Source organism: Dipodomys ordii, unplaced genomic scaffold, assembly GCF_000151885.1.
Source record: "Dipodomys ordii isolate 6190 unplaced genomic scaffold, Dord_2.0 Scaffold56, whole genome shotgun sequence".
Lineage (NCBI taxonomy): Eukaryota > Metazoa > Chordata > Mammalia > Rodentia > Heteromyidae > Dipodomys > Dipodomys ordii.
In genome coordinates this window covers 6,593,803-6,617,180 of record NW_012267272.1, presented here as the reverse complement: position 1 = coordinate 6,617,180, position 23,378 = coordinate 6,593,803, and the positions used below count along the sequence as shown (strand labels likewise).

Genomic DNA, 23,378 nt, shown 5'->3' with positions numbered 1-23,378 from the left:
GTAGACTCCTCCTGTTGAAATGCATGCTGTTTAATGCAGAGTACAGTCATTGGTTTACATGCCTTCTAAGTTCTAAGCTGTCCCTTGCCTCTGGGGCAGCTGTCGATGAAACTTCTTTTTTGTTTAGCAAAAGAAAACTAGTTTTATAAGCCAGGCAGGGTGGCCACGCTGCCAAGAAACCCAGCACTTGGGAGGCTGAGGCAGGAAGATGATGATTTCAAAGTCAGGCTAGGCAAGAGAGGTAGGAAAGGGGTGGTGGGAGAGAGAGAGAGAGAGAGAGAGGGAGGAAGGGATTAACCTACCACAGTATCCCATCATAGAGCTGAAAGCAGCAATTCCATTTACATATCCCACCTGTCCCCTGTATTTAGTCTCTCTCCTTTGAATCGCAAACCTGTAGGGCCAGGCCATCCTGTCTACCAGCTGCTGAGGCCTACAGCAGCTGGCATGCATGGGTGCCATTAGAGAGGATAGAGCCACTCAGCCCGAGTTCATTGTTAGGATGTGCAAAGGTAAGACCCAGAGTTGCCTGAGGTTTGATTTTTTTTTCAAGAGAAACAGAAAATCTAAACTTTCAGGAAATTCCACCTGAGTTGTGGATGTTAATAATAACGATAATAATAAGCCAGCTAAACCGCATGCAGCAGGCCAAATGGTGACACACACACCCCTCCTCTTTCTCTCTGTTTCTGTTTGTGGTATTCTTCCTGGGGGCGGGAAGGTGAGGGTCCTTTGTGGCCTTCATGTTGCCCCATCCATCCCACCTGCCTTTTGGTGCTTGGAGATCTTCCCGAGACATTGTAGTCATTGTGCCACCCACCATTTGCAGGTTTTTAAATAACTCTCAGGGCCTAGGTGAAGGCCCAGCAGTGCTGATATCAGCTAAGTCTGGTCAGAGGAGCAAGTCTCACGTTTCTTTCCCTCCTCTCCTCCCTCCTCTCTCCTTTCTCTTTTGACTTTTGTTTTAATTTAGCTTTCTGAGACAGAACCTCGTTCTCTGGAACCAACCTGGCCTTGAACGTGTAGTCCTCTTTCCTGGGCCCAGCTTGAGCCGCTTTTGCACAGTCCTCTAGTTGGTACATGGATAGCATTCATCCTCAGATTGCCTGAAAACTTAGTGTCTTACATGAAAAACGTTGATCATTTCACAGTTTCTGTGGGGCAGGAACTTCAGAGCAACCTGACTGGATAGTGCCAGCTCAGGCTCTGTCAAAAGAGTTCGTGATGCCCTTTTCTGGGGCCATAGTACCCTAAAGGCTTGACTGGGGCTGGATGATCTTCACCCAAGCTGGTACCCTCTTGTGTTTGGCAAGCCAGTACTGGCTGTAGTACCATCTCACTATGGAAGTTGGCTTCTCCTAGAGCAAATGATTCAAGACCCCACAAGGCAGAAGCCACTGTCTTTTAGGACTGATCTCAGAAGCCACCCATCAGTTTGTAATTTTGGCTTTTCTTTAGGATGTACTGGGAATTGGAGGCAAGACCTTATGCTTGCAAGGCGAGCACTCTATACTTGAGCCATGTTCCTAACACCATTGCTTTTTGTTTGTTTGTTTTTCAGATAGGGTCTCTTGCTTTTGCCAAGGCCAGCTTTGGATCTTGATCCTTCTATCACCATTTCCTGTGTAGCTAGGTTTATAGGCATGCACCACCATGCCCAGCTTTCTATGTTATTATTTCTGCAATATCTTACTGGTTACAAAGTTTCATTTCAGTACTGGAAGGGACAATGAAAATGAATGTTGAATACCAGGAGGTGTGGCTTAGAGTGGCCATCTTAGAGGCTGTCTGCCCTTACTATGCTCACCATAAGCCCTCAGTAAATCCTTCATAAACACATGATCCAACACAGAGAGTAGTTTTTCAAGGAAGCTAAGAGAATAACACTTATGTCACAGTGATTTGTATCCCACTTACTGTTATGTTCCTGAGATCAACCTCAGAAATGAAGTATCCTGTTTTTATAGTCAGTGTTAGAAGTGTCTTCCCTGAAAGTAACTACAGTCTTTTAAAAAATAAATAAATTTTAAAAGCCTACCTGCAGCACTGCTCAGAAGGGTAGATTCAGGTGTGCCATCTGGTCTCGGAGGGAACTCAGTACCCACCCCTGTCTGCTCCATGGAGTGTTTCTTGTTGTATACGTATATTCTCTCCATTGTCTGGGATGACACTTCTCTACCAAGCTGAGTATTTCAAAGGAAGAACATCCTGTGCAAAGGGTATGCAGTATGTTAATGGCCCTCATGAAGACAAATGCCCCAGACCTTCCCTTGGGGCACTCTGAATTGGTCAGAGAAGAGTGGGGTACTCCAGTTCTTTCCATGGCACACATGCGTGGCACTTCTGACCTACTCCCAAGTCAGAGAGGAGCACTGAGTGAGGACCTACAACCCCTCAGGCCCCAGAACATCATCCCTAATGCTCGTTTCAGTCAGATTGCACCTGAGTACTAATGTTAAGGGGAAGGAAAGGCACCCCCAGTGATTTCTCCTAGGAAAACCCCCACTGGTAGCCAGTTTTTGTTTGTCCAATAAACAAAACCATAGACCTGGGGATCCACCAGGCCACCCTGAGGCAGCCCCGGCAGCCGCCCACAGTTGCCGTGGTGGGAGTGTTAGTAAAAGCAAATGAGATGTATAATTCATGAGGCCGAGGTGGCTGTGATCTGTGGCTGGGGGAGGAGGAGGAGGTAGCAATTACAGAATTGAGAAAAGAAGTGAAGCTGAAGCAGCAGCCAGTAAGGAACCATTCTAGGCTAGAGGCTGTATGATAGATGCCCTGCATTGTTCTCTTCCTGACCTTTTTCTGAACTTCCCCTTAGAAAGAACAGAGGAAATACAGTTCTGCCTTTTCCCATATTGTTTTAGAATTACACCTTCAAATGCCAGCCCTGAGTGTTCCTGGCCTTCCGTTTGGGGTTTTGCTTTCTCCCCTGTGCTTTGCTCCTTCCCCTAGAAAAACCTAATCACTAATGACTATCCCAGTATTAATGGCAAACACAGAGGCTACACAAATATTTGTCCATATTGAACACAATACATCCGAGGAAAGGAAAAAGGCCCGCAGCATCCTTCCCTTCTGTGTCACCGCCCCGGCTGCGTGAGGCCCTCTGGGGAATGGTCCTGCGTGGTGATGCGGAAGGGCCCTCATTGCCCCGAGGGAAATGGAACCAAAGCTCCAGTGTGCAGAATGGAATCATTTTTTATAAAACGTGTGCACACAGAAGTGTGATGCTGCTATGGATGCAGCCAAGGAGGTGACAAGAAAGGCTGGGCACTGTGCTTCCAGAACCCAGCTCTCTACAACATAGCCCCAAGAACCTAAAATGCCCTCCATGTGTCTCTAGGATTTTCTGGTCTGAGCTGTGACTCCTCAGGCCCCCCAGCCAGCTTATCCCAAGTTCACCAGCCTCCATGTGGCCCAGAAGCAGGAAGAGACTAGACTTCTCACTGCATTGGTTGTCACACAGCTATTGTTAACAAGTTTGGCATAGTTGTCTCGTTTGGCCTCAATAATTGACTTTCCAGTTGAATCTTTGGGGTATTTGGGTGTTTGCGTTTTGAGTTTGGTATGGTTTGAAAACTACAGTTTTTGAGGCTATCTGATAGAAAGGCCCAGGGCCCAGTGTCAGAGCCCTTCCCAGCTAGTGGGTTCATGCTGACTGGGCACCTGCTGTGCACAGCAGGCCAGCTGCACTCTGCCAGGTGCTTTCCTAGGAAGCCACATAGCTTCTCCCTCCTGAAGGAGCTTCTGATCTCATGGGGAACCCAGGACCTACTTCCATAGCTGCTCAGAGGTGAGCAGAGACCAGCTTCCACTTGACTGTGTCACATGCCAGCCCCGACCTTTGTAGTTTGGAGGAAGGAAGTTGAGATCTTTACAGAGCGATCCCTGCCTTTCTTTCAAATATCCATTTTTGCTTAGAGGTTTTGTGTTTAGATGAATTTTTTTAATCTCCCTAGCTGCCTTCTCTCTCCTCATTCTCACCACTCTTCAGCTTAGATGTTTTAAAGATACAAAAAAAAAAAAAAAACTGCCTATGTCAAACTTCTATTTTTTACAAATTAGGGCTTTGTAGCCAGGCACTGGTGGCTCATATTTTTGTAATCCTAGCTACTCATGAGACTGAGATGTGAGGATCACAGTTCAAAGCCAGCCTGGGTGAGACAGTCCATGAGACTTGTAGAAAACTAGAAGAAGAGCTGTGACTCAAAGTGGTAGAGCACTATCCTTGAGCAAAAGAGTTCAGAGACAGTGCTCAGGCTCTGAGTTTAAGGCCAGCTACTCCAGAGGATCACAGTTTGAAGCCTGTGTGGGGAAAAGAGCTAGCAAGACCACATTGGGAACAAGCCAAGCCTAGTTGTTGGACATGATTGATGCACCTGCCATCCCAGCTAAATAAGAGGCATAGGTAATAGGTTCATAGTTTGAGTGGAAAAAAAAGGGAGACTCTATCTGAAAAATAGTGAAAGCAAAAACAGGAGTAGGGTTATGGCTCAAAGTTATAGGATAGCTGCCTTACCAAAGAGTCCTGAGTTCAAACCCAGTGTTACCAAAAAATAAAATGAAAATAATAAGTCACACCTCTTCTTGCTCTCATACTCAGTCTTCGCTGTGGAAACATCTGTGTATTGCACATTTGCTATGATCTTTGCCTACTGTTTGGTGTAGAAAAACTATCATTCTTCTAGCTAGTGAATGTGAGCAGTCTCTGTAAGACTGTTGGGAGACAGGCAGTGTCTGTTCTGCATATGGGTTTTTCTGCTGGGGGCTACAACATGTGCAGAGATCAGAAATGTAGTCTGTGGCACCAAGATGCTGCCCACCTAGGCAAGAAGATGCTGACTCTAGAATGTTCTCATTAAAAAAAGGAAAAGAAGCCAGGCCTCAGCGGCTCACGCCTATACGCCTACCTATTCAAAAGGCTGAGATCCGAGGATCACAATTCAAAGCCAGCCCAGGCATGAAAATCCATGAGATTTTTATGTCTGCCTTGAGCAGAAAAGTTCAGGGATGGTGCCCAGGCCCCTGAGTTCAAGCCCCAAGGACCCTCACAATACAGGAAGAGAGCAAGAGCTAGAAGGGCAGTGCTATAGTTATTGAGGAACACAGCATAGAATGCACATCCATAGGGCAAACTTTGAGGGACAAAGCCTTGAAGGCTTCCAACAGGAGACACGGGAGAAGTGCCTTGCTAAGGGGCAAACTGTGGTGGAGGTGTGGAGGAGAGCCTGGGAATGGTGGGGGGAGGGGCATCGTGTGCTGACTGCTGGGAGTTTCAAGAGTTGTGCTGCATGAGGTTTTTTTTTTCCTCTCATGCTCCCCCCAGGTCTCCTCCCCTCCCTCCCTTCTTTCTCCCATTCCCAGCTAATGTGTGGTGATTCTTTGCTTGCCCAGTTAGCTCCCTTGGCTAAAGTAGTGTTCTGTGCTCATGAGAACAAAATGGACAGTCTAATCTCTTCTTGCTAAATGTTGCTCCATTCCAAAGAAAAGTCCCAGCTCTTGGATGACAAAGAGGCTCCATTGTTCCCATGAATGAAGTCAGTTTATGGGAAGATGGAGTGAAGTAGTAGTGTCCGCATCTTGAGACCAATTTACCATCACCCCCACAGACAGAAATATCTCCTGTGTTCTCAGTTTACTGGGCTTCCTGCAGTGAGGTGCAGTAGCTGTCCCCAGTGGGGTCCACCCCTTGTCCCCATTAGCAATTCATGTGGCTTTCACATCACCTGTCTGCTACACTTTACCACCCCCTAGTGGGAGATGGAAAGAGCCAGCTGAATTTTTCTTCTGATCCAAACAAAAGCCAAGTTGGGTTTGATTTGTTTGGGGCTTGATTCAGGTTCTTAAACGTGCATATTGGAAAGTTGTCTCTAAATAAACTATCCTTGATACCTAGAATTGGTGCCCATTTTGTCTAGCAAGATTCTGCCGCAGCAACAAACCAGCTGCTCTTGCATCTCCTGCCTGGTCCTGAGTGTGGACAGATCCTAACCAGTAATTAGGAAAAGAAGATGTTATTCTGGCTATAGAATTAAGTGAAGGACATCCCCATAATGGTTTGGTCTCCTGGCAAAGTCAGATCCATGTTCACTTGCCCAGAAAGCCAGGCATCATCTGCCTGACTCCTCTTACCTGCTCTTAAGGACTAGGCCATATCCTCTTCCAACTGGCTCAGATACACTCCAGTGGATGGTTCCAGACTTCCAGTTGAAAACTTGCTTAGGTTTAGGCCTATGGCTCTTAGCTATGCTTCACGGTACAGGGCAGGAACCCTCTTTGCTGTTCTTTTAGGGGACCATCCCTGAGGCCGAGGTGGAAATTCACCTCTCACATGAGTTTGGCGTCTTTACTCCATGGGTTCTATTTCATAGCTCAGGTTTCTGGCTTCTCTCTTAATTGGTCTTGCTCCAATTGGTGACACCAAATGCACATGCTTTTCACAGGAGCAAGCTTCCATCACCAGTGTCTTATCCATCAGCCGTGAACAATGCCTTGTGACTTAGCCCCACAAGCTGCATGACCAGATGGTATTAGAAGGAGATAGCCTGAAAATGAGCTTCCTGTGGGGGGCAGTTACTTGTCAGGGAGCTGCGGACTCTCCAGTACAGGCGTGGGGAACTATCAGAAGGAAAGCATAGCCAGTCTTCTGCTGCATGTTCATTTATCCAGCAAACTTTTACCAAGTTCTCACCATGAACCAAAGCTAAATGTTAAAGCAATGAGAAGACTGACATTTAAATTGGTAAAGTTGTGCTTTCTTTGCATGCTTTTATCTGGAGTAGAGTGTGAGCTTTGAATAATACTTTCCATAGAAGAGGCTGGCCCTTCCCCAGCCAGGTGCCTCCTTGTCATTGTGTTGGAGGATAATGTGTCACCTGGCTGAATAAAGCAGAGATGCAGCCTATGCAAAATGCCATCCCCTCCCTAGAGCAGAGGAAAACGTGGCCCCAGAAAGCTGGTGGGTGACAGTGCCTTCCCAGAGTCCCAGCGTCAGCCCCCAGGTTCAATCAACAAAAGAAACCCTGAGCAGGACACCATAGACAAGACCCTGGGCTCCGTCTGCCCTTACGCTCTCCCAGCTGTGTTTTTCCCAGCATTCTCTATTTCATTGCTCACCTGTTTAAAAGCCACATCAGGGCAGAGAAACTGAGACTTAGGAGCCACCCACCATTGCCCCCCCACAGCTTGTTCCTGTGTGTGGTACATTCATCACCAGCACTAACTGGGTTCAAAGTCACTTTGAGGAGAAAGGATGGTGCATGGGAAGAAAGACAGGCTTTTGACAGTGAAGATTTTTTTTATATATTTGAAAGAACCTATAGCACAGCATATGTGTAGAAAGAATCAGCAGGCACTGGTGGCTCACTCCTGTAATCCTAGCTACTCAGGAGGCTGAGATCTGAGGATCACAGTTCAGAGTCCCCTCAAGCAGAAAAGTCCCTGAGATTCTTTATCTCCAGTGAGCCACCAAAAAGCTGGAAGTGGAGTGGTGTCTGAAATGGTAGAGCAACAGCTCTAGGTGAAAATCAGGCTAAGGCACAGCGCCCAGGCCTCTAGTTCAAGCTTTAGACCAGCACCAAAAAGAAAAAAAAGATCACTACATGTGGATTCATGCAGGATCTCATGATTCAGCTCCCCAGGCAGATAACAGAACTGTCTATTATGCTTACTGAGCACCTACTTTGGGAAAACAACTGGCCTGGTGACGCTGTGGTCCTAGGGGACCTTGGAGACAGGCTACATGGGCACACACATGCCAGGAAGGTAAAGATTCTTGGAGCTGCAGTGCAACACAAATGATTGAAGTGATCCATTGTGACTGTTCCTAGATAGGACCTAAGTTTGCTCTTCTTAAGGACATTTCTCACAGATTTGTGGTTCTTTGTGCTTTGTCTTTTTTCCCCTTCATTTCTTGCTTTTCACATTTTCCCAAGTCAGTGTGATTTAGGTGGGTGCACACCTTTGCTTTGTTGTTCACACATTACTAAGTAATCACAAATTGAAAGGCTAGCATCAAGATGTGCTCCAGACACCTGCAAGCTGGTGTGCCGGCCACCCCAACCTCATCAGAAGCCTCTGGGAACTCGATATTCCATTGACGTCCCAGAGCCAAGACTTTCTGGTATTATATTAGCAAGAAAGTTAGATTTCGATTTTGGTGTTACCCTTCGCAGGGTAGGAACCAAAGATCAGCACAAGAAATACACATGCATGTGTATATGTGTCTGTGCGTGCGTGCACATGTTTGTATGCATTTAACGCACACATGGGAAAAGCTTAGAGCCAAATTACTCATTGCCAATACAAATCACAACAACTGCCACCCCGATCCTAACATTGTACTGGAAATGGCCAGTTGAATCAAGAAAGCAGCTCTCTTTGGGAGACTGTCCAAGTGTGGCATGAGGATGATGTCAGCCTCTCACCCAAACTGTGATTCTATCACCCATATGGGTACAGTGATTCTCTCCAATGTCTTAAACATTTCTTTGGGTGATAGCCTAATATATTCAAACACAAGAGTCACCAGTGGGGGTCTTGAACTGATCTTCATCAGCACAGGCATGGGCGTCTACAGTGGCCCCAGGTCAAACTTCTAATACCTCTCTGCGGTTAACTTGCAGTGTGTTATCTCAAGCTCTAGCCCCCCAGAAGGCCCGAACAGTGCCTGTGCTGCTTTAGGGTCAGCCTCTCTTTACATCGATCTCTACCGTGATGTCTCTTCAGCTCATTTGCAGGGCAAAGAACCCTGCTGCAGAATGTGGCCCAAAGCTTGAGTCTCCAGGAGTTGGTCTGATTTCTAAAGCCAGCTCTGTGTGAACATACAGTCAGAGCTCTTGCTCAGCTCCAGCCTGGGCTTTGTTCTTTGAATCCCACCCCTAAGTCCCTTTTTCCTTCTGTGTATCTTCCTAATGCCCAAATGAAAGACAAAATGATTCCTGTCACACCTCCCATCTGCCCAGAACACTCTTTTTCACAACCAAATTCCAGCTTGACTGGAGACTAGCTGGGCCTTAGCGCTTGAACCCCAATGGGTCCCCCCAGACACCATATGAACTCATCGTGTACCAATGCAATGCTGTGTTCCTGGCTCACACCTGTGGTCAGAGTATGTTTTCTCTCAGACTAGATGCCCCAGGGTGCTCTCCAGCCCTTACCCCTTAGGCCATCTTTTGTACACAACTCCCAAGTTTTAAGGCTCCAATTTCTCTAAAGTTGTCTCATCCTCCCTATTCTTTCCATTTCAGCTGCCCTGTCATGGGTCCTGTGTTGCTTTGATGTAATTCCTCGTCTCCCTTCAGGTCACCAGCTCAGCAGTGGCTGAGAGCTCACACTGGCGTTGCCAGTCTCCTTAGTTTTGCAGTGGAAACACAAGATTTAACAACCCATCTGAAATACAATTTTACATTTTGATTGCTTCTGCCCTAGCCATACCGAGGTTACTTTCAATCTACATATATTTGTGGGAACAGGCTTTTTTCACTGCAGTTCAATTTGAGTACACCTCATAATATCGGTGATTATAAAATACCAAGCACTAATAGACTGTCTTACTTCCAAGGAGTTCAAACTGCTTTATAATTCTGCAGACCATGATTTATCTTCATAAGCTTCCTTAGAGACAAGAGAAAAAGCAAGATGAATAATCACATTTTATAGATGTTGAAATAAAAACTCAGAAAAATGGAGTAACATTTTCCCAGAAACACTCAGCTCTCCTATACTCTCTGATTCGTGTTACCAGTTGATTGCTCATGTCACAGTGCCTGTGACCTTTGTCCCTGCTCTATCAGAGGACCGCAGACCCCCATGGGGCCTTGGTTCCAGGCTGCTATTGGGCTGTGGTAGCTGAGGTGATATCTCAGACCTCTGTTGCTTTGGATGCCTTGAGCTGACATAGCATTTAACCCATTGGTTCCTACTGAATCTGACCGCATCAGTCCAGAGCATCAGCCTGGCCTCATAACAACCATCCCGAAAGCTAAAGGACTCTGAGGTCGGGCAGGAGCTAGCTTTTCAGTCCCCTCCTCATAGTACTGTGAGTGTGGCCAGCCTTAGTATGGGAGCAAATAAATGGACACTGGAGTTGGGTGATGGGGAGCTCTGGGATGGGAAGGGATATGGTTGTTGGTTAGTCTTCCTGTTTCAAAGTGCAAGAAGGTAAAGGGCTTTAAAAATGAAGAAAAGAGGCCAGGCACCAGGGGCTCATACCTGTAATCCCAGCTACTCAGGAGGTGGAGATCTGAGGAACATGGTTTAAAGCCAGCCTAGGCAAAAAAAAAAAAAGCACATGAGACTCTTTTCTCCGATTAACCACCCAAAAACCAAAAGTGAGCCGTGGGTCAAGTTGTAGAGCACTAGCCTTGAGCAAAAAAGCTAAAGGATAGTTTCCAGGCCCTGAGTTCAAACCCTAATAGTGGCACGTGCTCCCCTCCCCCCCCGACACACACACTGAGGATAAGAGGAGTCTAAGGGTACAGATTTCACTAGCAAGCATGTGTGAGGCCCTGGTTATCATCCTTAGCACCAAAAAAAAATTTTTTTTAATTTTAAAGAAAATAGATGTTCTTTTTGTTGCTGTTGGGTTACTGTCACGTGAGTTTAGAGGATAGATAAATGATTTAACACTTATTGATTGCTTGCTGTATGCCAGCTCTGTGCACAGTGCTTCCTACATTGTTCTATTTAAGTTCATCTTCGTCTATCTAGCACCAGGAAGTAGGTTTAGGGCAGGGGCCTGACAGTGGTAGCAATGATGTCACTGGGCTCCCATCTGTGGTCTCATGCCTCTTTGAGGTCACCCCCTGCGGGGCCATGTGATCTGTGCCCATCTAGGAATAGCCTCTCCATTATGTGCACTGACAAGAGAGCTAGCAGAGCTAAATATCAAAGCTTCAATAATTGATGTGTTAAAAATGACAGTTGTTTTTTCTCTTCTATTGAAAATAGACTTCTCCATGTCTTGCACTGGGAATGCTGGAAAGAGTCCCTGTCTTCCTTAGGTGCAAATTTTGTCTGACACTTCATGTATGTTTAAAGCATTTTTGATGTCCCAAAATAGCACTGAGGAGATTCCGTGAGACAGTTGCCTGGGGTGGTGCTGTGGCGGGGAAGGTGAGCAGTGGGCACGGATGTGGCAGGAGAGCCCCCGTCCCGGGCTCTGGAGCCTGCAGTCCCCTCGCTCTGGAGTCAAGCTGAGGACAGAAACAGCCTCTGTGGAAGGAATGTGACAATCAGGCTCCCACCCCCAATGAAAACTCTGAAACAGAAAGGCCAAGCAGCCTGCTTGGTTGCCGGAGGTGTTGCCAAGACTGGATAGCCAGCAGGGGGAGGAGACAAGGAACCCGCTGACAGCTGGGGGCTGCGATTGGCACAAGTCATTTCTTCCTGAAATGTGTACGTACTAAGGACCCTTCCGGCCCCAGGCACTAGAGATGCACAAAGACTTGGGGAGCTGAGGGCACCAACAACATATTGTCATGCTGCCCAAAGCTAGGGACCACCCCTGTCTTGCCATTTGTTGAGACCCAGCTCAGACATCTTCCCAGAAGTCGCCCTGCTTTGCCCTCAGGTTTCACCCCCTTCTCTGTGGACAAGCTCACATGGGGCACCTGAGCTGCTGTCCCCGAGGCCCCCTAGCTAAGACTCCTGGGATCTGGTTCAGTTTTTGATCTTAAACCTCCAGCCCAATGCCATCCCCAGTAAGTGGTGTCTGAATAAAGGAGTGGATGGGTAGGATCAGAATGACCATTGGTCAGAGTGAGCGTCACAGAAGAATAGGTGCCTGTGCAACCATCAGGGCAGCTGAGCAGAAAGAAACATACTTTAGACTCGACTTTTGAACTCTCAGGAACTCAGTTGTGAATGACAGTGCGAGAGGACAAGGTGTCTGCAGGATGACAGCTGCGTGGCCTGAAGTCTCCCAAGGCTTACCGAGGGGCAGATAGCCATGTGTCGTGCTTCCCCTGCCTTCTGAGTGATTCATGAGCTGTTGGCTGGCAGCTGCTTTGTGCCCAACTGGGGACCAGAGATAAGTGGGACACGGTCCCTGCCCTTGCAGATAGGCAAATGTGTTGAGGGGTCGAAAAATGACAATGGTTTATACTGGTTTTGCAGGAACAGGAAATTTTCCATGTCTTGCTATGAGAATATTGGAAAGAAACAATTCTTTCCTAAGTGTGAATTTTGTCTAACGCTTCACTGTATGATCCAAGTATTTCTGATGTCTCAAATAACCAATAACGTTTGCAATGTTTCCATGGGCACCAGGTGCTCGGTGTTTACTGGGCCAGTGTAGTGGAAGTCTGCCATCCGTATTTGCATCTTCACCCCTGGTGAGGCAGGCACATAGGAAGTGGGCAGCATGTGTTTGAGTGAAGAAACATGGGAGAAGGGCGGCAATGGGAAGGGAAGAAGGGCATGTTAGAAATGCATTGCCATGTGTGCCGGGGGAAAAAAAGAATGCAGCTGTGCACCAGTAGCTCATGCCTGTAAACCTAGCTAGTGAGGAAGCTGAGATCTGAAGATCGAGGTTCGAAGCCAACCCAGACAGGAAAGTCCATGAGAATGTTATTTCCAATTAATGACCAAAAATCCCGAAATGGAGCTATAGCTCAATTGGTAAGAGTGCCAATCTTGAACACAAAAAAACTAAGGGACAGTGACCAGGTCCTGAGTTCAAGCCCCAGTACTGACACAAAAGAGAAAAGAAGAAAGCATATTTAGGGACAGGAGAGGAACTCAGGATATCTTGTAAAAGGTAGAAACCAAAGGCAGGAGATGAGCAAGTGGTGCTGTCGTAGAGGCCCAGATGGAGGACTTGATTTAGCTAGTAGAAGGTCCTGCTGGGCAGGGTGAGGGCTTCAGAGTTAGGAGATCGATTCTCGAGAGTGTAATGACAATGGCCACAATAAGAGATCTCCAGTCCTGGGCTGGGAAGGTGGCTCAGTGGTAGAGCGCTTGCCTTGCATGCATGAGGCCCTTGGTTCGATTCCTCAGCACCACATAAACAGAAAAAGCCGGAAGTGGCGCTGTGGCTCCAGTGGTAGAGCACTAGCCTTGGGTTAAGAGCTGAGGGACAGTGCCCAGGCCCAGAGTTCAGGCCCCATGACCGGGCCCAAAAAAAAAAAAAAAAAAAAGAGATCTCCAGTCCTAGCCCTGCATGACCTTGGAGCTATGTCCAACCCCCTGGCTACTCCTTTGTACTCTAATCCTTCGGTAAGCCACCTACAAATGCCTTCCCCTCACTCTCCCCCTGTGTGTCCTGCACTAATTGTATACACCCCTACAGGTGAGCAGCACTAGTGAGCAGAGACCCAGCACATATGCCTTTGCCCCTCTTCTCTCTGACCAAGTCCTGTCCCAGCACCCAAGCCTTGATTCCCATTCCTTGTTCTTGACTGCTGCCTTGGAACTTGCAGTGTCAGTCACATGGTCTCACTGTTTTCTATTTAACCAAGTTCGATTTGATCAACATGTGTTGATTGAGTGGCCACCGAATGCCGGGCACTGCGCGCCACCCTCCTGGCCTTGGTCAGGAGAGACGGCAGTGAGTGGGTTAATGGGAATGACATTTCTGGCACCGTAGATGGAGGCTAACTGGTGTCGGGGAGGCCTGTCTGTGGCAGTGACAATTAAGCTGGGAGGTAAAGGATGAGAAGGAGGCAGCTGTGGGCCGTGCACACAGCATAAGCAACAGCAGCCCAGACCCAGGTGCTCAGGGTGTTGGAACTTCAAGGAAATCACTGAGTCCAGAGCTACAAGAGTGGTTTGAAATGCCAGTGCAGTGTTGTCCTGGTCCTAGGGTCCCTGGTTCACGAGAGGGATTTAGATTTCCTCCTGAGTGCAGTGGGGAACCTTGAAAGGTTTGAAAACATGTAGAACTATTGAGAAAATACATCAGAGGAAGGAAAGACTGGAAAGGCAGCTCCAAGGGACATGGGATGGCCAGGGCCAGAACTGTGCCTGGCACATGGAGAATCGGGGGCCGATTCAAGATAGACTCCAGAGCTGGTCGAATTGATTAGGAGAGGGAAAGAGAGGGAGAGAAAGATGGACGGCTCAGTGATCTGTCCCATATCGTCGGCTGTGATTCCATCTGCTGGAATGGGAACAGAGAAGGGCAGAGAAGAGTTCCATGTAACATGGAGACATGGCAGAAGACACCAGACACTGAGGACACAAGCGTGGAGCCCAGAAAAATGTCCAAGATGGTGACAGGAATCTGGAACTATGAGTGGAACTGAACCCATGGGAACGCAGAATTACTGTGTTCATTTCCGAGGACTGCCATAACAAGTGCGACACTAATGTGTGGCTTAAAGCAGTAGAATCTGACTGGGCACCAGTGGCTCACACCTGGAATCCTAGCTACTCAGTAGGCTGAGATCTGAAGATCACAGTTTGAAGTCAACCTGGGCAGGAAAAGTTTGTGAGACTCTTACTCCAGTTAACTAGAAAAAAAAAAAAAAGGCCCGAAGTGGAGCTGTGACTCAAGGGTAGTATGATAGCCTTAAGCTCAGGAACAGTCTGAGGCCTGGAGTTCAAGCCCCAGGACTGACACCAAAAAGTGCAGGTGTTAGAGGCATGGCTCAGTTGGTAGAGCACCAGTCAATGAGCAAAGTATCAGGTACTGACTTTTAAGTCCTGGTTTGACAACAACAAAAGGCAATTGATTATGGAAGACCAAAATCAAGTCAGCAAAGCCATGCGCCCTCTGAAGTTTCTAGGAGAGGATCCATCTTCTCACAGCTTCTGCCTTCGTGTGCTCCTTGGCCTGGCAATGTCATTTCAACCTCTGCCTCTGTCTTTCTATGGCTGTCTTGCTATTTCCCTCTTCCTATAAGGGTATCAACATCGTTAGCTAAGTCTGCTGTGACCTCATCTTAACTAATGACACCTGCAAAACCCCCATTCCCAAATAGGGTCACATTCTAAGGTTCTCAGGACATCAGCCTATCTTTTGTAGAGACACACAGTTAACATGGGTAAAAATGGAAGAAGAGCAAGGAGCTGGCAGTTTCCCGGCATGTAGCAGGTGCGTGGAGGGGAATGAGCTGGCAAAGGAAATGGATGGCACAAGCAGAGCCTGGAAAACCAAGAATAAATGTTCCAGAACAGGAGTGATGGTCAGCCATGCAGAAAGAAAGATGGGGTCAGTCGCTGAGCTGAGAAGCTCAGCACTTGGGAGCCGCAAACAGGTCCCATTGGGGGCAGCTGAGAGGCAAATGTGTGGTAAAGTGGGGAACATAGGTGTCTAGTCAAAAGGACAGGGACTGGAGACAGGACAACACTCCAGGAGATGAAGGAAGATTGTGTCTGAGGCTTGGACTTTGGGTTTTTGCTTTTGATGGGCTACTTTTGTTTTGCTGTTACAATCTACCTTTTTTTTTTTTTAAGAAGGGTGTAGCTGGGGTGTGTTGTATGTGTATGTTAGGTATTGTTTTTACATGTGTGTTTCTAGTGTTCATGTTTTTTGTTGTTGTTTTTTTTTGGGGGGGGGGACTTGTCAGTCATGGGGCTTGAACTCTGGGCCTGGGTGCTGTCCCTCAGCTCTTCTGCTCAAGAGGAGCACTCTACCAATTGAGCCACCGCGCCACTTCTGGTTTTCTGGTAGTTTGTTTGAGATATGAGTTTCACAGCCTTTCTTGCACTGGCTGGCTTTGAACCTCCATCCTCAGATCTCAACCTCCAGAGTAGTGAGGATTACAAGTGTGAGCCACCAGCACCCGGCTATTGTTCATGTTTTACATGTAACTGCAGATGACCTGTGTTGTATTGTTACCTTCCCCTGTGGGCATAACGGTCCCTATGTAGACAGCACTATGCTTCTGTTTTCTTTGTCCCCCAGCCACCTCGTCCCATGCTTGAGCATTTGTTCTTTATGGCCAGGAGCAAGACATATATCCTGTCTCACATACAGCCCCCAGCACTATGAATGGCCGCCATTTCCTTTTCTTGATGATTGAAGCTATTTTCAGAGCCCTGTTTTTGTGATATCAGTTGTTAAAAACCTATGTCAGGTGTTTCTCACCCATGAGCATGGCAGTATTATGTGTGACAGGCTCAGTAGTTGGATTTAGGCACCATGGACCAGAAACTGGAATGAGAAGTGTCCACAGGTTGGAAGGTTGGAAGGTACCCAGGGGACACAAGAACCAATTGGCTAATGTGATCAGAAGGGAGAAGCCTGTGGTTGGGTGCCAGGAAGGCCTGAAGAAATTAGACCCTCCTTTCACTAAGACAGGACCTGTAGTGTCATCAAGCATCAGAGTGGCGTTTGGCTGCCTGGACCAGGCTACTCTCCAAGAGGCTAAGGCCCCTCACACTCTAGAACAGAGGCAGGAGGAATAGCAGGTCCCCACAGTCATTTTCTCTGTAGCTTTCTGTTCTGATATTTTTCTAAGGGAGATGTTTTGTTAAATGAACTGAATCCACCTTAGAAGCCCGGCAGAGACGATCTAGTAATAATCTAATCGGTTATGCACTGTGAGTTCGGGAGCCCTGATAGAGGGGTCACGTGCAGCCCAGATGACCCAGGCAGGTGGTGGGATACAGGCCGTGTGAAACAAGGAGGATGCAGCCAGGGATAGTTTTTAAACTGTGACTCAAGGCACTGTGCTGACAATGAAATACATCAGCCCAACTAAGGCTTTCTCTTAAGGTTCCGCTTGGTTTGGCAATGCTAGCAGAAGCCACTCTGCTGATCTTTTCAGCAACTGGATTTCTGGGGGAACTGCCGTAGGCATCCCAGCTCTTGGGGAGAGAGGGCAGGAGCAGCCTCCATTGCACAAATACACCATCAGCAGCAGGACTGAAGGAGACTGAGATGCCCTAGGGGGAGGGGACAGGAGAGCACTGGCAGCCATCAGAGTGAGGGGACAGTGGAAGATCTGCTAAACAGCACCAAGGCAGCATGCCCCCGGCGTCCCCCGCCCCCAGCAGTGAATCCCTTTCTGAACTTATAAAAGGAAGAGTTTAATTTGACTCACAGTTTTGGAAGTTCCAGTCATGATTGATTGACCTCACTGGTTGGAGCATACTTCATGAGCCAGGAAGCAAAAGTAGAAGAGGCTAGGGGTCCCACAGTCCCCCTCAGTGGCACACCCCCAATGACCTAAAGACCTCCCACCAGGCAGGCCCCTTCTCCTAAAGATTCCACTAGGCCCAGTCATACTTCTGGGGACCAGCTTAACAGTCGGGGGACATTTAAAAACATAGCACTTCCCTTTGTTATGGTGGTACTACAGAAGCACTCGTATATCTGAAAAGGCAAGGCTTTGGAGGTTTGATATTTTTAACTATTTTATAGAGAAAAGAAATGAGCAATGAATGCACATAGAAATTGAGGAGATAGCAGCTGTTCTTTTTTTATCCTCATCATACTGAGGATTGAACCCAAGGCCTTGAGTTTGTACTTTGCCACCTGAGCCACACCCCCAGACCTCTTTTTGTTTATAAGTTTAAGATAGAGTTTCGATAACAGGCTGGTCTCAAACTCATGGTCCTCTCCTCTATCTCCCACATAGGATTATGGGTGTAGCACCTGGCTTCCAGCAGCCCTTTGAACAGAGAAAATTCAGCTAGTAGCGGAAGATCCCAAGCTGACCAACAGCCCCCTTCCTCTCCCTCCTGTTGGCTCAGTGAAAGGTGACTTAGGCAGAGCACAGCCTCCTGGGCCTGGCTCCCACGCCCAGCTGCCGAAAGAGCAGCAGATCTGCCTCTTACAGCATCACCAAACAACACAGGACCCTTGGAGAAAGAATAAATTGGGCTGGTTTATTTCATTAGCAGCACAAAATGAGCTATAGTCACATCAAGAAAATCAGCTGTGTTCATATCACAAAATTTGAGCCTGGTTTTCTCCAAATCCTTCCCCTATCTACCTAGTAGTGGCACATGCTAGAAAAGAAGGTATGGTCTATGGTTCCTGGATTTGATTACCAACTATATATTCAGGATTGTTTTGGGTTGCTGTGGGGTTTTTTGGTTTTTGGGGTTTTGTTTTTTTTTTTAATCTCCAACATGTGACATTGCCTATCATCAGAAAGGACATTAAACTCTACCATCAGGAATGAGCTTATTGTCGAGTTTTAATGGAATTCTGGTTGACTCTCAAATGATGTTTTCATAAATGGGGTTCTATAGCTGTAATATTAAAAAAACTTTTATAGAGATTATCTTTTTTGAAGCTGATGAAAAAAAAAACAAGAGCAGTGTTTGCTTTGGGAAAGTCTGATGGGAATTCCTGTTGGCATGAATGAATATTGGATTTAATCTCAATATTTTAGGTGGAGACAGTTTATTTTATATATTCTGGAAAGTGGATTAATCTGTGTTTCAGAACTTCTGGCAGAGGAAGAAAAAGCAAAGTCATTCTCTATAGAGTTCCAGAATGAGCTAGACAAGCTAACTTCCTACTTACTCTAAAAGGATTGTCAACTCACCTGACTGAACCCTAATGGTAATTAAGTCAATAGATGTGTTTCTTTTAGGTCTCTTCTACCACCACCAACCTTCCCTTCCTCTCTGCCAGCTGGCTAACCATGTCTTCCTCTAACAAGAAGACCAAGACAAAGACTGGAAGGCTCATTGCAAGACAGCCTTTCCCAAGAACCACAGGCTCTTTATATATAGGCAGAATCAGTTATGAAACCCCAGGCTGGCAAGCTAGGAATTATACAGAAAACAGCTCCCTGTGTTTCCATATTGCTAATGGTTTCTTCCATTCTGCCTCTCCAGGGCCCCTGAGATCATCCTTGGTCTACCATTTTGTGAGGCGATTGATATGTGGTCCCTGGGCTGTGTCATTGCCGAGCTGTTCCTGGGCTGGCCATTATATCCAGGAGCTTCAGAATATGATCAGGTGGGTCCAGATGACACAGCGACTCACAGCAAGAGCTCATTCTCCGTCTGGAAAATACCCTGGATTAGCATTTCATTTATTACCCGAGCTATGGATGCTATTGCAGGCTGTATCTTGTCTCCTATTCCTTGCATCCTTTGCCTTGCTGGTTTTTTTTTTCTTTATTCCTCCTGATTTCTTTGTGCTTCTTCCTTTCCCTATAAAACTGTCATTTCCATTTTTTGTCAAAGCCACTAAAGCCACATATGTGCCATATGTACAGTGACAGGAAAAGCCCTGACCTCCTTCTCTTTTCTTGCAGATTCGGTATATTTCACAAACACAAGGATTGCCAGCTGAATATTTATTAAGTGCAGGGACAAAGACAACGAGGTTTTTCAACCGTGACACAGACTCACCGTATCCTTTGTGGAGGCTGAAGGTAGGAAGAGTGTCCCCTCCCCTTCTCACCAAGTGGTCCAGCATGCAGGAAAGAAGGGCTCAGGCCCACTCATGGGGAGCTTCTGACACGAGCAGCTCGATCCTGGGACTCATCTTAATTCAGTCAGCATAAAGGGACTGCAGGGAGGCAGTTGCTGATAACCAGGGTGGCTGAATTGGATATCTGAAAGCATCTTTTCCTTTGTCCCACTGCTGCGGGAGGAGCTCAGTCCCCAAATTGAGATGACTAAACTCCCAGAATTTGATCTAGTGAGCCACGATGGGTGACTAGGGAAAGAAAGAAGCTACACCTTGTATATGAGGATCTCACAGTCCGGAAGGACACAAGACCACATACCACAGCTCTGGCTGATCATGTAAAGGAAGAAAGCCTGTGGGAGCAGGAGGGGTGGGGGAGGAAGGGGGAGAATTACTACTATATGTGGTGGAGGGCCAGGCAGGAATGTCTGTGGTGGCCCTGGCAGATGAAGAGGGACATGAGCAGGAGTGTCTTATAGCACCCTGGAGTCTGACTTGTGCTGGGCCAGCACAGTGCTGTTGCACACCATGAACCCCAGGTTGTTGTACCATAGAAACGTATGTTGCTTGTACTTTGATATGCACCTTGCAGTTAAAATTGTTGTCTTTTCCTGGGAAGCTAATCAAAGTCTTAAATATGCTTAATGCTCAATTTTTACAGGAGAATATGTCAGTAGTTTTTGTTGTTGTTGTTGGGTTGTTTTTTTGTTTTTTTTTCAGAAACCTAGGAAAATTCTAATACAGTATAAAGATCATGTTTTGCCAATCACTGCCAAAGAGATTTGAGGGCCAGGGCACTCGCTGTCTGCTAATAGGAGACCTGGCAATGACAGCCATGAGGGACAGAGTGAAGGTTGAGGGTCCAGCAGAAGTCCTCTGGTGGGGGAGGGGAAGGCCAGGTCCCCCTCGCTCCACCTGTCTAGCTGTTCCCAAGACTGAAGCCACTGCAGATGTGCCATCCTTGAGAGGAATTTTGAGGGTGAATGACCTCTTGATTTATGGATGAGTCCAAAACTCCATGGCAGTTGGAAACTGCCGTCTCCCAGCCAATTGGGGCCAAAGATGCGTGTGACCCCACCCCAGCAAAGGGTCAGCCTAAAACACAGCCTCTAGAGGCTGCTGCCACCTATTGGCCAAGTGACCTTGGCATGAAGAACCAAAAGCTTTTATTTCTATGCTCCCAGTGGGTGCAGGGCATTAACAGTCGTCCAACTCAGCGTGCTTTGAGACAGCATCTGGGAAAGACACCCTCAGGAGCCTAAGGGCTTAAGGCTGGGTGGCTAGGAGATAAGTCACGTTATCCATCAGCTTTTGCCTCTCTCCATAGACACCAGATGACCATGAAGCTGAGACGGGGATTAAGTCAAAAGAAGCAAGAAAGTACATTTTCAACTGTTTAGATGATATGGCCCAGGTAAGCTCCGTGGGTGAGTATGCAATGCAAGCCCTTTAAAAACCAAGTGCAGCAAGACTTGCACAAGGGTGGGATAGACTAATAGTTGCCTACACGATACCACTGCAGCTACTGACTTTGATCATGAGTAGTTGTAGGCCAGCCTTAGCAAAAATACATACCATTGGGTTTGCAGAACTTTTTTAAAAAAAAAACTATACTAACTCCTTAAAAACAGACTCAACGTACTGTTCCTACTTGTCAAATAGTACTGGCCCATCTTTTTTGTCTTTTTTTTTGGGGGGGGTCTATCATGGGGCTTGAACTTAGGGCCTGGGTACTATCCCTAAGCTCTTTCCCTCAAGAGTAGTGCTGTTCCACTTTGAGCACAACGCCACTTCTGAGTTGTTAATTGGAGATAAGAGTCTCATAGGGACTTTTCTGCCAAGGCTGGCTTCAAAGAGTGATACTCAGATCTTAGCCTCCTGAGTAGCTAGGATTATAGGCATGAGCCACTGGCACCTGGCCCATACTGGCCAGTCTTTATGGATGTTTTCATAACAAAACTGATAATCAGTTGTACATTGAGTTTAATGCCTCTGATTCTGTGTATCTGTTCCCCACACTTGCTGTTACAAGGTACCACCCCCTGGATGACTTCAGGCAGCAGACATGTATTTTCTCCTACTTCTAGAGGCCAGCAGAGTGGCCGTAGGGCCACGGTCCCTGTGCAGCAGCATCCCTCCCTTCCCTTCTCCGTCGTGTCTCCCTGCCAGCTTCCCACGGCTTCTGGTTCTTAGCATTCTAACCCCGACTCATTCCACGTGTCATCCCTGGGCCGTCTCTGTCTCAGCATCCAGATCTCTATTCTTTACATTATTGTCATTATCGTTATGTAGTTGTACAAAGGAGCTGCCATTTAACAAAGCATTTTATGAATGCAATGCATTCTGACCAATGTCACCCCTTTAAACATCCTCACCCTTTCCTCCCCAACCCACCTCTTCCCTCACTCAGATCTTCACTCTTACAAAAAGCACATGAGTTGGGCACTAGTGTTTCACGCCTGTAATGCTAGCTATGAAGGCGGCTAAGATCTGAGGATCACAGTTCAAATCCAACGGCGGGGGGGGGGGGGGGGGAGGGGGGGCAGGGAAGTCCATGAGACTCTTTATCTCCAATTAACCACCTGAAAGCTGGCAGCAGAGCTGTGGCTCAAGTAGTAGAGCACTCGCCTTGAGCATAAGAGCTCAGGGACAGCGCCCAGGCCCTGAGTTCAAGCCCAAGGGCCTGCACAAAAAAATTAGAATTGAAAAAGCACTAGTCATTGAGCCTAGACAGTGTCACCTTAATCCAGTGTGACCTTACCTTAACTTAAACCCAAACAAGGTCACATTCACAATTACCAGGGCTTAGGATTTGAACATATCTTTTAAAGGAACTCAGGCCAACTAGACTCACTGCTCTCAGACATAAGTCAGTTCCCTAGTAGTGACTCTAGCCTTAGTGCCCCCCAGAGAACATTCTAGAACTGCAGCGACTTTCAGTGACGACCAGTGAAAAATCAGAACAATGCAAAGTTAAGTTTTTCTTTAAAGCAATGAGAAATAAAGCTATGGCCCAATAAACACTTAGCACATCTCTTAACTGTAGCTGAGTGTGGCGAAGAATCTTGCTTCTGTGAGTAAAGTACACTTGTCTCTTGATTAGTAGCTTAGATTGTCTGACAAAACTGAAATTGCTTTCCAGAGCCCATCTTGAAGAAAATCGAAAGCACCACAAAACAAGCCTTTTAAAGGCTGTCCTAGTACAGACTTGCTCTTGGAAGAAAAAAACTCGGCCTCCCTTGTCCAAGGTGACCAAAGTTTTAACATAGAAGCTAAAATAATTCTGGTTCCAACTCAAGAAACCATGAAAAGGGTGATGCACTGTAGATGGGAGAAAGGGCACTCAGCCCCTTCCACTGCCCTTCCTGCATCATTTGCTTCTACTATTCCATTGGGATTCTTTTGTTTTTAATTGTGGCAAGCCACATAAGATATCCAGCTTACCGTCTTAGCCCTTCTTAAATGTATACATCAGTAGAATTGAGAACAGTCACGTTGTTATGCAACCAGTCTCCAGAACTCCTTTCACCTTGTGGTTATTTTTAATGAGGCGTGATGAGAGCTGATCCCAGCAGCAGCAGCAGCAGCAGCAGCAGCTTATGTACTGTATCACTGAGATGCACTAGCAGGTGCCAGCACACTGCGGAGGCCCTCTTGCCTTTCCCGGTCCCTTCGTCAGGCCTGTCCTGCTCTTCCCGTTATGCCTATGGGCTGCAGAGCACAGCCTCCTGGATGCTGGGAGGGGGTCCTGAGAGACCAGGAGGAAGTTGTAAGGAGAGGGGAAGGAGGCGAGGGGTCCTTGGTCACCCACCCGTCCCTGCTTGCTTCCAGGTGAACATGACAACAGATTTGGAAGGGAGTGACATGCTGGTGGAGAAGGCAGATCGGCGGGAGTTCATCGACCTGTTAAAGAAGATGCTCACCATAGATGCTGATAAGAGAATCACTCCAATTGAAACCTTGAACCATCCCTTCGTCACCATGACACACCTACTAGATTTTCCCCACAGTACACAGTAGGTGTCTTGCTTACTCCCTTATACTGGGGGGT

General features: G+C 47.1%; 1 protein-coding gene across 2 annotated transcripts in view; it reads left to right on the top strand.

The window, feature by feature from the left end:
• Positions 1–23,378, top strand: part of Hipk2 (homeodomain interacting protein kinase 2) — a 120,665-nt gene that overhangs the window by 46,903 nt on the left and 50,384 nt on the right. For both annotated transcript variants that reach the window (XM_013021676.1, XM_013021677.1), the window contains exons 2-5: positions 18,745–18,868; positions 19,170–19,289; positions 20,655–20,741; positions 23,159–23,343. In XM_013021676.1, coding sequence (XP_012877130.1) covers positions 18,745–18,868; positions 19,170–19,289; positions 20,655–20,741; positions 23,159–23,343 — 516 coding nt within the window. The remainder of the gene's footprint in view (positions 1–18,744; positions 18,869–19,169; positions 19,290–20,654; positions 20,742–23,158; positions 23,344–23,378) is intronic.